Raw genomic sequence first — 14,384 nt, 5'->3', positions numbered from 1 at the left:
ATCAGGTGGCTTCACTTTTATTAAGCTCCGAGCGGAAAGCTCCTTTTAAATGAGTAGGAAAAAAGGAAAAAAGAAAAATTACTGTAATGGTGGGTAATACTGTACCTGGGCTGTTTCTTCTCCTGGACATGACCACTAGAATGTAGTCCTCTTTGTCATGTTGTTTAGAATCAGTCTTAATTAGGAGTTACCTATTAAAAGAAACAGCTGCAAGTGCAGCCGCACATAGGCTCCTGTGTAGCTTAACTTGCCTCATTGCATTATATCTTTACTGGGGGCCCCTAAGGCCCCAGCAGCTGGAAGAAATACTGCAAGTACGCTAAGCTGCTGGCAGGCTCGTGGTTAATCACAGGGCTGGGAGGAGACTTTTAAAATAACTGCAAGTAAAGCAGGGAAGGATGCTCATGCAAACTTCTAAGCATGCTGAGGGGGAAAGGGGTGTTTCTGCAGGGATCAGCACAAATACGCTGAGGCTCCTATACCTTCCAAAAGTGCTGTGTCTCCTCTCTTGATGGCTTACTACATCCTTATGGCCTTTGAAAAGCCCTTGTGAGAGGACGGTTAGGCTCGTTTTGTTCTCTTGTACCCGATGCCTCAAAAGCCCCAGGAGACTGCAATGCCCAAATGCAGTGCAGCGTGTGCGTGTTTGCAAGACTACTGTTGTACTTATAGCCCCCTTAAAGAACAGAGTATGTACACGCTTCAAAACCCGCCAGTACATTTCCTCTGGCCAGGAATAGCTGATGAGTAATACAAAGCAGCAGAGGTAATAAATATTAAAGAGCTGGAAAATGTTAAAGTGCATGGGTAGCGGAGCTGACAGGCACTGTGGGTGTGAAGTGCAGAGGTCGCCTGTGTGCACCTCGCGCAGACATTGCTTTTCATCTTTTGGTGAAGGAAAAAGCGTAGAAATAAAATTTGCAATTATTGTCTGTTAATAATATGTTGAAAGGCATTGTGCATTTCAGCGAGCTCGTGTTCTCATGCCCCGTTCCTGGCTTCATGCCCTCTGTGGGCCTTTGATGGGTCCAAGCAATGGTTTTCCTGGTGTGATGTATCTGGTGGAGACACAGCCAGTGGGAGGAAGGAGCTGTGACACTAAGCACCTGAAGAACCTGTGTGGTGATGAGGTCTTGTTTCCCAGGAGATTGCATGGCTAAAAGACCGCAGATTCAGATTAAGGATTTTGTGGCAGGTGCATTGAAGGTGGCACATAGCGGTTCATGAATAGTGGCCATCTTGGCGATCATGAGAGGTCATTGGAGCTGAGGCATCGACTGTTGAGTCCTGTGAATGCTTTGAACTCCTCCCTGCTCCTCTCAGCCCATAGTGTGGCTGTTTCCCAACAAGAGCTGATGGTGATGGGAGTCAGGTGCCATTTCGGTATTGGAATTCCCTTCCAGTCCCCAGATGATACCAAAGATTCCTGCTCCTCCTAACAGATATAATGATATAAGGGCCATGGGGCAAAGACCCCCGCAATTCTTCTCCATCTGACTAGAGCCAAAATGGCCATGAAGACCTTTCTCCCTCCTTTTCTGCTTCCCCCCAGGGCCCGTATCGAGGTGCAGGTGGATGGGGCCATCTGTGGCGAGACGACAAGGGTTAAACTCTTTCCTGGCAGGCTGGGAGGATGTCGTGTGATTTCTCAGAGCCCTGCACACCCGGAGAGGAAGGCAGGCCCTTGCTAATGTATGCGCAGCTTCTGTGAAACTAAAAATAGCTGGGATCTGAGGCTGTTCTTCCAGGATTTCACAGGCGCTCACCCAATTTTTAGCTCCTTCTCAAACAGGTGGCGAAGCAAAGGCGACGGTCTCAACCCTCATGCAAAGTCACCACAGCGGGAGCCTTGCTCCAGGGATGCCTTTGACCCCTGTGGCACAGACGAGCCAGGGACATGCTGCTGAACGTATAGTAAGAGGTCCCTGACGGGCTCTTGCAAGGCTGGGGTGGACCTGAGCAGGGTCCAGAAGATCTGCTAGCCCCAGGAAGCCCTGGTACTTTGCTCTGCAGTGGTCCGTGCCAGGAAGGGGATGCAAACAGCAGGGACAGCTCTGACCCTGGCAGGTCTGCAGCAAACAATGGATCTTTTTCAGCTTCACCAGGTCCTCAAGAATCAGCTCCCCTATTGATAAGTAGAGTCCTCATCCTCTAAACTGCTCCTGGCAGGTGTTTTTCTGGCATGCTGTTAAAAAATCCTGGAAGATCCACCTCCTACAAAGCCACCACCTGTGGGGGTTGGAAGAGACAGCTGTATGGAAAAGTCTTGTCTGGTGTTTTCAGGTACTGCTTCAGCACCATGACTTTGATGGCGAGGGAGAGAGTAAATACTGTAAATTCAGTTAATACTATCCTAGAATCCATATCGATTCCCGTAGTGGTTGCCTGATCTCCCAGCAGGAGGTGTGACCCCCTCATCTTCCCAAGCAGACAGAGCCTGGGAATAGCAAATGTTTCCCTCTGAGTGAGGGGACAGGCTCCTAGGGGTCTGGGGGTTTGCACCAGTTTTTGAGGCTTTAGACCCCAGTTAGCCTGCAGTCTCTGTTCAGATCTTTGGACTCACTATCCCAAATTAGTTTCTTGTGAAATGGAAAACCCTTAGAGGAGAAAACCACCACAGTATGTCTCCATCTCCAAGGGATTCACTGCTACTGAAAGGCATGGCTTTCCCCTCTGCTGCTCTGCATCCTCCACCAAGGGACCTTGGAGGCTTGCAGAGAGCCATGAAGGTGTGTCCCTGTCTTTGACTGGCCTCCCAGTGCAACGCAAACTTCTCTCCTGAGGTATCTCATGGCTCTGGTGAGTCCAGGTGATATCAAATCACCTCTCAAGACCATCTGGGTTAGGTACTGTAACACGGCCCATCCTATAGAAAGGGCAATGTGACTATTCCCATGTGTCCCTGTAGCATCATGTCCTTGAATACTCATATTGTGGGAGCCCTCAGGCATTTCTCTGGATCTGCCCTGAAACTTCCCTTGCTCGGAGCCAAGACAAGTCAATCAAAAGACCTCTGCTTACTTTCAAGGCCTTCAGCTGCATCTGTTCCTGTAGGGCTTACGGGACTGGGACCAGTTCTGTTTCCAAAAGGAGAGCCCTGACATTAAACCCTATTAGCTCAAACACACTTGAAGCAAAAATTCAGACTGAGTTCAACTTCCTTTTTTCTGTGTAAAGCTATTTAACAGCTTTGATATAGAACAGAAGGCTTTGCTGAAGGTGATAGCACTAGGTGTTGGATATACTGTAAGTAAATAGGTATGCGCATAATAGGAGAGGGATTGGGCTTAAGTATTCACAACTAATTTGGAGGGGGGAGAATCTGTGATAAAAGAGAGCATTTGGCTCAGTGCTAGGATGTGAGACCATCCCACATGTGATAGATGCCGTGACATGTCTTTGCAGCACCCATCACTTTGATACCCTCTCCAGAAGCCCCTGCTATCCTGCCTGCTCCTTTACGCAGCACAGAGATGCTTCCCACATTAAAATCAGAAAAGGGCATTCGTGCTCTAGTGCTGAAGAGGTCTTCGGAGGTTTTTTTTCTGTTTTAGGACTCTACACCTCACAAAATAATTGACAAGGGAAAACATAAACATAATATCTACAACCCTGGGTCGAAAATACAGTAGGTGCTGCTACAAAGCTATTCACTGATTCTGTATCAATTTACTGAGCAAAGATCTGGAAATAGGGATTCTGCAACCTGGATCAGGGGGGAGCCACACAGCCCGTGGGGATGCAGGCAAGGAAAGGCTGCCTGGGCAGAGTTGCTTCCAAAATTGGGGTCGTAACGAATATGCCAATAACACATTCATGACTATTTTTGCAAGTAAATACATACTGGCCAGGCTCTGGCTATGCATGGGTATTTCAGTAACAGCCAGATTTGGGAAAGCTTGACAAATTAATGGCAGAAAGTGGGGGTGTTTAGGGCTAGGACATTCTGTGATTTGTTTCTCTTCTTCTGGCTGTGATCTTTCAATCTGTGAGTCAGAGAAAACTGCTCTGCAGCTAGGAAAGGAGAACAGTCACAAAGATGTATCCCAGAAACATCCCTCAGACTGAGCAGCACAGCTACTCATGCATTTTTGGCCTCTGGAGCTTTAGCTGCAGTGATGCCCTTGCCCCGGTTCTCTGCCCCATGCATCTGCTGGAGGTTGTGACCCCAGTATCTGTCAGCAGGATGAAATGCACACCTGCAGTTCTGCCATGTGGCCTTGCAGTCCCAAATATCTGCTTAAACCATCAGGAAAAAGGGAATTGAACAAAGACTATGAACAATGCCCTGGAGGAGGTGATATAGGTATATGTCCCCTTTGGCTGGCATTGCAACGGAGGCAATAATTTCAGGGGAGCTGGGAACATTACTCTGAAATTATCAATCAATCACAGCTCCCTGTTTTGTGTATCAGAGCCCCCCAGTTATCAGTCACAAGTTAAATCAGCCTGCAGATATCAAAGCTGCCTGAATCAGGTCCTAAAACTCCTACAGCATCACGGTTTTATTGTGTTTCTCCAACTATTTGATGGAATTGCCTCTTTTCAAGGAGAGTTTGATTTGTAGACTTTCTTCAAATAGTGACAATGATCTTGGGCTGAAAATTATTTCTGCAATGATTGTGGTTAAGTGCTGGAACAGGTTGCCCAGAGAGGTTGTGGAGTCTCCATCCTTGGAGATTTTCAAAACCCAACTGCACAAGGCCATGACCAACCTTCTCTAACTTCAACATTATCCCCATTTGGAGGGGAGGCTTGGTTCAGAGACTGCTAGGGGTCCCTTCCAACCTAAATTACTCTATCACTCTATGATACGATCCTCGCCAACGTACGTTTTATAAATCAGATGCCTCTTTCATGGTTGGTGTGTAGTAAAGCCCTGTGCTTTAAAACAGCTTTAAACTGGCTTAGAATATGAAATTATTCATTTCTGCTGCACAGCATAAGACTGGCACTATCATTCTTTCTGACAGATATTTCAATTGCAAATAGTATTTCGCAAAAAGCAAGACTTTCTAATCTAAATGGACCTTCAAGTATACTCCCCACTCAAGTAAGTGCATTTAAAGAACAGGGGTTTGAATCCACATAAAGACCAGTATTTTCCTGAGGTGGTGGATATCATACCTAGGAATTTGGGTAATTCAAGTTTGGCTTCACTTGCCCCTTTGGCTTTAAAGGGAACAGATCTTGGCTAACACTTTGAGAATGTCACTCACAGAGAAGTTTTCAAACAGAGATAAGGAAATCATGAGCCAACAGGAATGTGTGGATGCTAGAAAACATGAAAAGGGATTGATGCAGTAAATTATGGTACAGTTTAGCTCAAAAATTATAATATAGGCCAAGTAATCCTATTATCTCTCCTTGATGAAATCGCTGTTGTGTAATCTTGTTGTGAGTGACTCCTGAGCCTGATGCTGGATCACAGTGATGCTGTGATAAGTGAGGAGGTGGATAAAGTCTCATACTGGAGATCCACGTTCAGCACTGAGATGACAATAAACTCTGTGTCCAAAGACAGTCCAAGGACAGACAGTCCTCTGTGACCTACTAGTCTACACAACTCATGAATGATGTCTTGCCAGGCATTTAAGCTTTTGAAGTGTCTCTAAGGCATGGAATAAGTTAATTTTGTGTTCAGCGACATTCTCCAGTAAGCAAGACAAGGCATGGAATGGAGATTATTGTTTAATAGGAGCTGATAGAAGCAATTAAGTAATTAAGGGGTAGTTGTACACTCAAGCATGTTTACCAGGCAGAAGAGGACTGAAACAGCAAAGGAGGACTGAAACACTTGATGAACACACTTCATGTTGCATGTTATTCATTCTTAGGTAGAAGCCGTATGAAGAAATGCCAGAAGAGGCAAGATTCTGAGAATCCCGATTTTGAAAATCGGGGCCCTGATGAAGGCCATCAAAAGGATGAGCGAATGAGTCATATGTGGTTGGGGTGACCTGTGAGGATGCTGGATTAAAGGAAGGGTTTGTACACTGCTTGTTTAGTCCTATGGGAAGAATTAGGTGCCCTTTCTTGCTTTTGAGATGGCAAGTGATCTTTCCCAGTTTAGCAATGGTCCCCTGCACGGTTTTGATCCAGCACAACTAGCAGTGGTGTAAATAAGTCCTGCACACCCTTTGAGGATTAGCCCAGGATAGGAAACATACCCTAGAGTCAGTTTGGATGCATCCCCTTGTTCGGGACAAGTTTGATGCCATGCAAGCAGCCAGACAAAGCTGTGATATATCGGCACCTGGATGGGGCCCCATAGTTACTACTTTGATACTCGAACTAGGAACAATAATTACCCATCTGTGAATCCTTATTGCTAACTTGCAACATTATAACAAAGAAAAAAATTGCTAACAAATGTTGATATTGAGCACGTTAATTGTGATGGCAACTGTAAGTTTGATTTTGATGTTTTTAATAGACAGCATTTTACTTTCATGCTCCCCTGTTGCTTGAGCACTGCATCTTATATTCCTTTTATATCTGTCAGTATTAAAAAAATTCATTAAAATTAAAAAAGTGGGCCAAAGCTGCAGCTGGTGTAAATTGCTAGAGCCCTGTGGATCCCAGCTTGCTCCAGCTAAGATCTGGCCTCACATAACCCCATTTTAAGGGTACATTCAGGCAGCCTCTGCTGCAAGCCTTCCAGCCGAGCAGTTACACATGTCCTCATTTCCTCCCTTCCAAGAAGTGGGCTTTTAATCTGTAAACACCCTCTAGTGCATAAGGATAATGGCCCTTTGCAAGAGTTAGCAGGAGTGCCTGCAGAGGAGATGGCTGGAGGGTGAGCTGTCAGCTGAATAACGCACCTCGTCCCACCCCTCCTCTTCCAGGATTAAGCGGCAGGGAGAAGGTTGGTGGCACGGGATGGTGAGGGAGATGGTGCCCATCCATATAGCGTGCATTGTCACCATGACACCTAGGATATGACTGTGCTCCTGTAGTGCCATGGTGAAGTAGGGTTGTCTGGAGAGAAGCAGAGGAGGTTAATGAGACGCTGGGAAGGGTGCTGTACCTAATGCCTTCCTGCTCTTGGTAAGTCCTGCTGAACCAAAGGGGCATGTAAGGTTCTGCAGGCGTAAGTTGCAGCCTGCTCAGCAGAGCTCATTTTCTGAGCTCCTCCTTTCCCTAGAGGTCTGTTTCTAGCTTCTCAAGCATGCTGTCCCATTTTTCAAGCCAGGGTTTGCTCCTCTGAAAGGAGATGGATTGGGTTTGCTCAAGAAGAGCGCCCCAGCCTAAGAGTTTGGGAGTGGACTGAGTACCTCAACTCCTATTCCTTTCCATCTTTCTGTGTACTTGTACTAGCAAACTAGGCAATGCCAAGGCCTCCTCATGAACACTGTAACTTCATCATGCTGCCAATTTTTTAGTGTAAACACTAGACTGGTGAAGGCTTACTAGCAGTCTCCCAAGTAATCATAACCTGGGCAGGGTGCAGGATTCCATAGGGGCCAAGGGTCATTCCCAATACTATCAAGGCAGCTACCTGGTTTTGGAGAATGAGGAAGTTAATTTCTGTTGTTAGTCTTGGCCCGTTGGCCTCAGGAAAGGTGATAGGGCCCCTGTGCTTTGTTGACTGTTGTAGATAATAGTCTGCGAGTCCTGACCTTGGTCAGATTGTGGTTGTGTGGCACAGGCCAGCAGGACCCTTCTTTCCTCAAAACATAGCCCAGGGCCTGTGCTGACATGCCTTTCCGTGCTCCTGCAACCCTCTTACACACCAGCATCCTCTTTGTTTCAAGCCCCTGTTGCCTGAGGCATCCTTGTACACTTTCTGCTGGTGACATTTAGAGCCACCTCTGTAAACTGAACAGTGCCAAGGCACAGGCACAATCCTGTCATAGTTCACCCTATTAAATTGTCAACACAGATTCTGGCAATTTTGGCTAAGGCCAACTTGCATGGATGTGGCCATGCGGAGTTGAGTCACGCCAGCTAGCCAAGGAGAAATGTTGGTCTTTGGTCTGCTTTGTTTAATGATATAGACAGAGCTTCTGACTCCATAATCCTGTTTCTGGATATTTCTGCTATAGTCCTTACTGAGACAGCTGAGCAGCCTCTGTCATCTGCATGAAGCATCTTTTTCAATAGCGTTTAGGGTGGGTTGTGTTGGGGTTTTTTACAGTAGGAGCATCTCCCCTTCTCCCTCTTGGTGGCATCCTGGGGCTCTCTCCAAAGATTATTTGACCACATTTCTGGAGCCAATGGTTTTGGCTCCTTAGAAATGTGCTTGGCGCAGGGACAACAGTGACTTTGCCCCACACAGTTTGTGCGCTACTGTGACATACATAGTAAATAAGCATGAGGGTAATTATACCAACAGAAATTCTGGGAACCCTGCCAGAACAGAGGGGACAGCCAATCCTTTGTGCATTTAAAGAAAATCACCCTGAATCCCCCTCCCAACCCCAAATTAGTTCCATCTCTTGAAGCCATGATGAGACTTAGAACTAAAAATACTTCCATACACACAAATACACACTCTCTCGCATATAAAAATAGCCAGCATTCGAAAAATAAAAAGCCCAAAGTTAGGCTCCTGTATCCAAAATTAAGCTCTTAAATAAATAAATTAGCCTGATTTTCAAAAGCACAGAGCGGTGAATGGCTTTCACTGACATAAGAGGAAGCATCGTGTTGCTAAAGATTGAAGATCAGGCCTGAATATGGATTTGAAAGTCTAATTATAGAATCCTGTTTGCTACCAGTTTGACCGAGAACAACAAATTTCAGGTGAAATGACATTGATTTTTTTATTTTTTTTTAATTCAGAGCTTGTCTACACTTAACCAGTGTTAGTAAAGGTAGGAAAAAGCACTCAAACAAGTAAGTTAGATACCAGAAAGAGAGAGGTAATACTGAAATACAACTGTTTACACTGGTGCTGTACGTTCATGTTTGGAAATAAGGGTAAGCATTACCGATGTTACAGCCGGGTGAAATTTTAGATTGATTAATTAGACAGGTATTTTGTAGTTGTTGAAAGCCTACCAGGTAGAAATACTGCTTTTCCCAGTTACCCTTGCACTTTCTCTGCTAAAAACTCACAATTGGTTGGCATCAAGGAGGAATGGGTTTTTGGGAGGAAGGGAAATGGAGGTTCATTTCCCTTGAGCTGCAGGTGGTCCTTGGAGCTGTTTTGCTCCCGTGCTGTTCATGTGGGAGGCTGTGGCTTTTTCCTGGGCAATGTTATGCCGAAGGATTCCTGAGCCGACAGTGCCGTGTAGCATTTGGATAGGGACAGACTTGTCCTTCTGGGTCTTAGAGCACGGGTCAGTTTGGCCAGGGCTGGGCTTTATGGTGACAAGGAAGTATGTCTGCCCTGGATGGAGGGCTGTCAGCAGGTGGAGTGGTGTCCACAGCATGGGGTGTGCGTGGCCAGGTTTTGGCAGCGGGGGGTACAGGGGTGGCTTCTGTGAGAAGCTGCTGGAAGCTTCCCCCGTGTCCGCTGGAGCCGATGCCGGCCGGCTCCAAGATGGAGCCAAGGGCTGACCCACCAGCGATGGTGGGAGCGCCCCTGGGGTAAGGGGAAAACCCCCCTTTGCAGGTGGGACCGGAGAGAGGAGCGAGCACAGGGGGGAGCCGCGGCCCTGCAGCCCCCCAGGCCAGGGCAGGGGGAGGCCGGGGGGCTCCAGGCGCCGCAGCAGAGGCTCCCCCAGCCCGTGGGGAGCCCCCGGCCGGGCAGGCCGTGCCCCCAGCCCGTGGAGCCCCCGGGGGCAGCTCCCCCCCGCAGCCCGGGCAGGACCCCCGGGGCAGGGGCTGCCCGCAGGGGGCTGTGACCCGCGGGCAGCGGCGCTGGGCCAGCTCCTGGCAGGGCCCGTGGCCCCGTGGGGAGAGGAGCCCGGGCGGGGGCAGGGCTGGGGACCCCGCGGGACCCCCCTGGGGCCGGGCAGGGGGTGAGGACCCTCCCCACGGGGGGCAGGAGCCGCAGGGACAGCGGGTGGGGGACCGACCCCAGCCCCTACTCCTGGTCCCCTGTGCTGCTCGGGGGAAGGAGACAGAGCTGGGGGTGAAGTTAAGCCCGGGAAGGAGGGAGGGGTGGGGGAGGGCGTCTTCAGGTTTGGGTTTGTTTCTCATTATCCCGCTCTGAGCTGACTGGTGACACGTTCAGTCAATTCCCCCCAGCGGAGCCCGTGCTGCCCGTGCCGGTACCCGGTGAGGGATCGCTCCCTGCCCTGATCCCGACCCACCAGCCTGCCCTTACACTGCCCCCGGCCCAGCTCAGGGGCAGGGACAGCGCGGCCGTGGTGGGCACCTGGTGTCCCACCAGGGTCATCCCACCCCAGCCACTCACATGTTTGTGTTGTGGGGTTTAGAGGCTGGGGGCAGCAGTAGAAGATCCAGGTTCTGATGGCAGCAGACTTTGAGAGAGCCCTTTTGCCATTCTAGGACTCAGTTTCCTCATCTATGGAAGGGGCACAATAGACCCGACCTCTGCAAAAGGCTGCGGGCTCAAGAGTCAAGAGAATTTGGTGTTACCGTCATTGCCACTGTTCTGGCCATTGATGGAGACAGGATCAGGGATTATGTTAATCCCATGCATTTTTATGTCCTTTTTATGCATGCTGCCTACATGAATAGGTGGCGTGACCTCTCACTGTGCCCAGTTAGAAACATTCATGCTCAAACTGTGTGGATGGTGATGAATCCCTAGAGATCAAGGAGAAATCATTGCAGGATGTGATGTCCCTTCTGTTAGTTTTTTCTTAATCTTTTTGAGTGACTCAGTGCCATTGTTACAGTTTGGTTCTGCCAGTCTGGAGTGCTTGGAAAAGTAAAGACGGTCTTAAAAAGAACCAAGAACTGGAGGCAGTTGGTGGGGACAGCAATTCAGAAGAGTAGAGGTCTAGAAAATGTGAGCTGTGAGAAGGAACTGAAAGAAATCGGGATTTTTTAGTCTGGAGAAAGGAAGGTTTTACATGGTAATTACGTGCAAACAGGTGAAAGACTGCTGCAGGGTGAAAATGTACAAATTCTTCTCCTTGTCTGTAGCTGCTGGGATGATGAGAAATTAGTGGCTTAACCTTCAGACGAAGAGTTTAGGTTTCATGGGGAAGGGGGAGGCCACGCCAGACTACAGAATAGATCCAGTGAGGATCTCTGCAGAGTTTGGCAGGGGTGATGCCCTCTTTGCCCATGGGAAGCACCTTACGGGCACCACCGCCTTGGTTTTTGGTGGCCCTGTGTTGCTGATATTATAAAACCAGTTGCCTGCTCCTTTTCTCTGCTGTCTCTTTGAGCCATTGCAACTCGCTCTCCCCAGCTTTGCCTTTCCAGCTCAACTACAATTATTTAATTTCTTGTGTGCGGGAAGGGAAGGCAGGATCCCTGTGTCATGCTGCAGCGTCTGGGGTTGGGGTCTCTCAGGGAAATGCCGAGTAGAGGTGGTGGCCTTGGGGGAGTGGGAGGAGGGCCGGTGTCTATGGTAGAGCAGGTGGTCCACGGCCATTTCCACCCCGCTCGGGCTCTGCTGTGGATGTCACACCAGTGTCACCAGTGTCGTATGTGACTGGCGTAGCATTTTCTCGGGTGTCGAGCCCCATCTGGTGGCTGTCCTGCATCATGGGTTTTGTCCTTGCGTCTTCTTTCGGGATTTGTCTTTGGTGCTTGTCAGCTGCGAACGGGACGGAAGGACAAGGTGCCTGAGGAAGGGCAGGGCTTGCAGAGGTACCTCTGCATCTCTCCCAGCCCCCTGTCTCTGGGTGTGATTTGGAGATGCGGAGGCTGTGGAGGCTTATGTCATTTCCTCCCGCTCCTCCTTGCTGTGCAATCTCGCCCCGAGTGGCAAGGAATGATCTAATCGTTTTGGCGAAACCCCAGTTTGTGCTGTGAGCCCCTCCCAGAGCCTCCAGAAGGCACTTCATCCCACTGTCATGTTGGCATCTGAGGTAGGACAGATGAAGAGTCCCGGGAGGGGACATTTCTATCCATTGACTGGCTCAGATAACCAACTTCAGGGTCAGCGTTAGGTGAAACTATTCCTATCCCAAATTTCAGAGCACAAGGCTACAGCCACCACTCAGGATGAGAAGGAAGAAGACCCAATATTAGATCATTAATATCAGCAAGTATTAGAAAGGACCCTGTTAAGAGATGCTTTAACACCATGAGTCCTGTGACATCTGGGCGCCCTGTGATACCCTGACTTGATCAGCTCCATGTACAGAGGTTGGCCACATGTTCCCCAAAGAGAAGTCGTGTCCCCAGGGTGAGGTTTGCAGGTCTCCTTGCACATCATCTGATACAGAAACAGAGGCAATGATAGGACAGTACCCGCCCATGCATGAGGCACCACCTTCTAGTCCAACATTGCCCAAAGTCTCAATAGCTGACCAGAGGCAAGCTGGGACCTTTTGTATTTGTGGGTTACACACTTGCTGAAGGTGAAGGTCATGTCTCATTGCTCCACTTGTGATGAAATAGGATCAAATCTCTGGTGTCTGTGAGGGAAGCTCCTTACTAGAGTGCTGAAGAGGCTTAGACAATCTGTTGAGCCACTGCTAAGTGTCATGACCAGTATTTTTCAAGTAGCTTCTCCTCATCATCATGAAAACAAAGTGAGGGCGTTGTTTTCTTGTGCAAGTGTTTCACGAGCCTTTCTTACCCCGCCATGCTTGTCTTTTGGGTGGTGCAAGTCAAAGGTTTCCCACTTTTGCAATACAAAAGTAGTCCTCAGATCTTGCAGGAGATAGTCCTAGAACTGGGTAGACCCCTGTGCCTACCCCAGATTCCCTTTCCCTGAGACAGCCTCCCTCTCCCCAAACAACTGGCCCACAGCCACATCCCTCTCAGGTTTTGTTGCATGGCAAAGTCTCACACTCGGCTTTTCCTCCCGTTTCCTGCAGGTATATCCGAACTATGTACCTGGGGATCCAGAGCCAGAGGCGGAAGGAACACCAGCGGCGTTTCTACTGGGCTATGATGTACGAATATGCAGACGTAAATATGTTGCGCCTCCTGGAAACCTTCCTTGAGAGCGCCCCTCAACTGGTGCTACAGCTCTGCATAATGATCCAAAAGAACCGTGCAGAAACATTACCATGTAAGTGGCCCCTCGCCTCCCCCACTCCCCATCCTCCCGGCCTCCCCCCTCTGATCCCATGCTCAGCAGCCGATGGATGTTTTGCTAACTGTCTGCCCTGCGCAACCTGGCACGTAAGGGGCTGCCACTTTGGACAAATTTCATTCCAGCTCCGCACTGCATTTACTGGGTAAAATTTCTGCTTGGTCCACTGAGAAAAAACACACAGTATCAATGAAAAGATAAGATTCAGCTCTTCCACACCCTGTCCAGTCTAAAGAAATGATGGTGTTACGAGGAGGAGGCAGTCTGTCTCTGTTGCTATGGCAAGTGTCACCATTTGTTTGCTGCCTGGCACTGGGCAAACACAATCATTCCCTGCCTCAGTTTCCCTCCTTACGTAAGTGTGGTAATAAAACTGGCCGGATTTGAATTTGAGTTGCGAGGACAAACAGTTCAATGCCAGTGCAATGCTCTGATGGTTTCAAGTGTAGTATAAGGGTTTTTATTAATAGCTAAGCGCTGTAGGACCTTTTCTGAAGAGTGACCAGGAATCAAGTTTTAGTCATTGGTTCTCAGCAAGTTGAAGAAAAGAGCAGGGGGAAGGCGGTGAAGGGGATTGTGTAGATGTTGTAGTGCAGGTACCATTGCAACAGCAGATAGATGAGCAGGCGCTCAGAGGCAAACTCAGAGAATAGTCTGCTAACTCTGATGTCCTTGCTGCAGCGATGTCCTAAGCATGGGGCATCCACATCAGCTGATGGCATATGCCCCTGTCCCAGCCCTGGGACCAACAACTCTACCAGCCCATACCCATGGGCATGCTGGCTGCTTAAGGGTCATGAGCTCAAGGGAGAATTGTCCTTTCCAAGGACCGACAGTGGTATCAGTGGATGAGCTGCTGGGTTATTCAGCCCCTGTTCAGTTCACACACCAGGGATGACACTCGGCTTCTCAAAGACAGCCTGTGTGGCATGCCATTTCTGACAGACCTGGGGAGTTTCTTGGAGCTGAGATTGGAACTGGGCAGTTCTTCAAGGTTAAATTTTGCTGGTTGGACCAAGGTCACCACTATCTCCAGCATCAGTTAAGTTGGACTGCTCTCCCCTTCCTACAGTTGTTTACAGAGACCTCCCTTCTCCTATTTATGCAGTCTTTTTCTGAAACCTCTCATCACGAGCTCTCCAGGCCTCCAAAGAGCTGACATGATGAACATGCATTTCTACAACTGCTGCTCATGTTTGCCAGCACCCTTTTCCTGCTGCTTCCAACATTATTAACCCTACTAAAAATGTAGAAATCATAACCTAAGAGGCTTGCCAGGGCGTTACGCAGACTGTTGGACTCA

General features: G+C 48.7%; 1 protein-coding gene across 1 annotated transcript in view; it reads left to right on the top strand.

The window, feature by feature from the left end:
* Nucleotides 1-14,384, top strand: part of XKR6 (XK related 6) — a 197,385-nt gene that overhangs the window by 147,084 nt on the left and 35,917 nt on the right. Inside the window, 1 exon segment of the mRNA XM_055810673.1 lies at nt 12,861-13,057. Coding sequence (XP_055666648.1) covers nt 12,861-13,057 — 197 coding nt within the window.

Source organism: Falco peregrinus, chromosome 7 (genome assembly GCF_023634155.1).
Source record: "Falco peregrinus isolate bFalPer1 chromosome 7, bFalPer1.pri, whole genome shotgun sequence".
Taxonomy (NCBI): domain Eukaryota; kingdom Metazoa; phylum Chordata; class Aves; order Falconiformes; family Falconidae; genus Falco; species Falco peregrinus.
The sequence above is the reverse complement of the archived record's forward strand: the minus strand, read 5'-3'. Positions and strand labels throughout refer to the sequence as shown.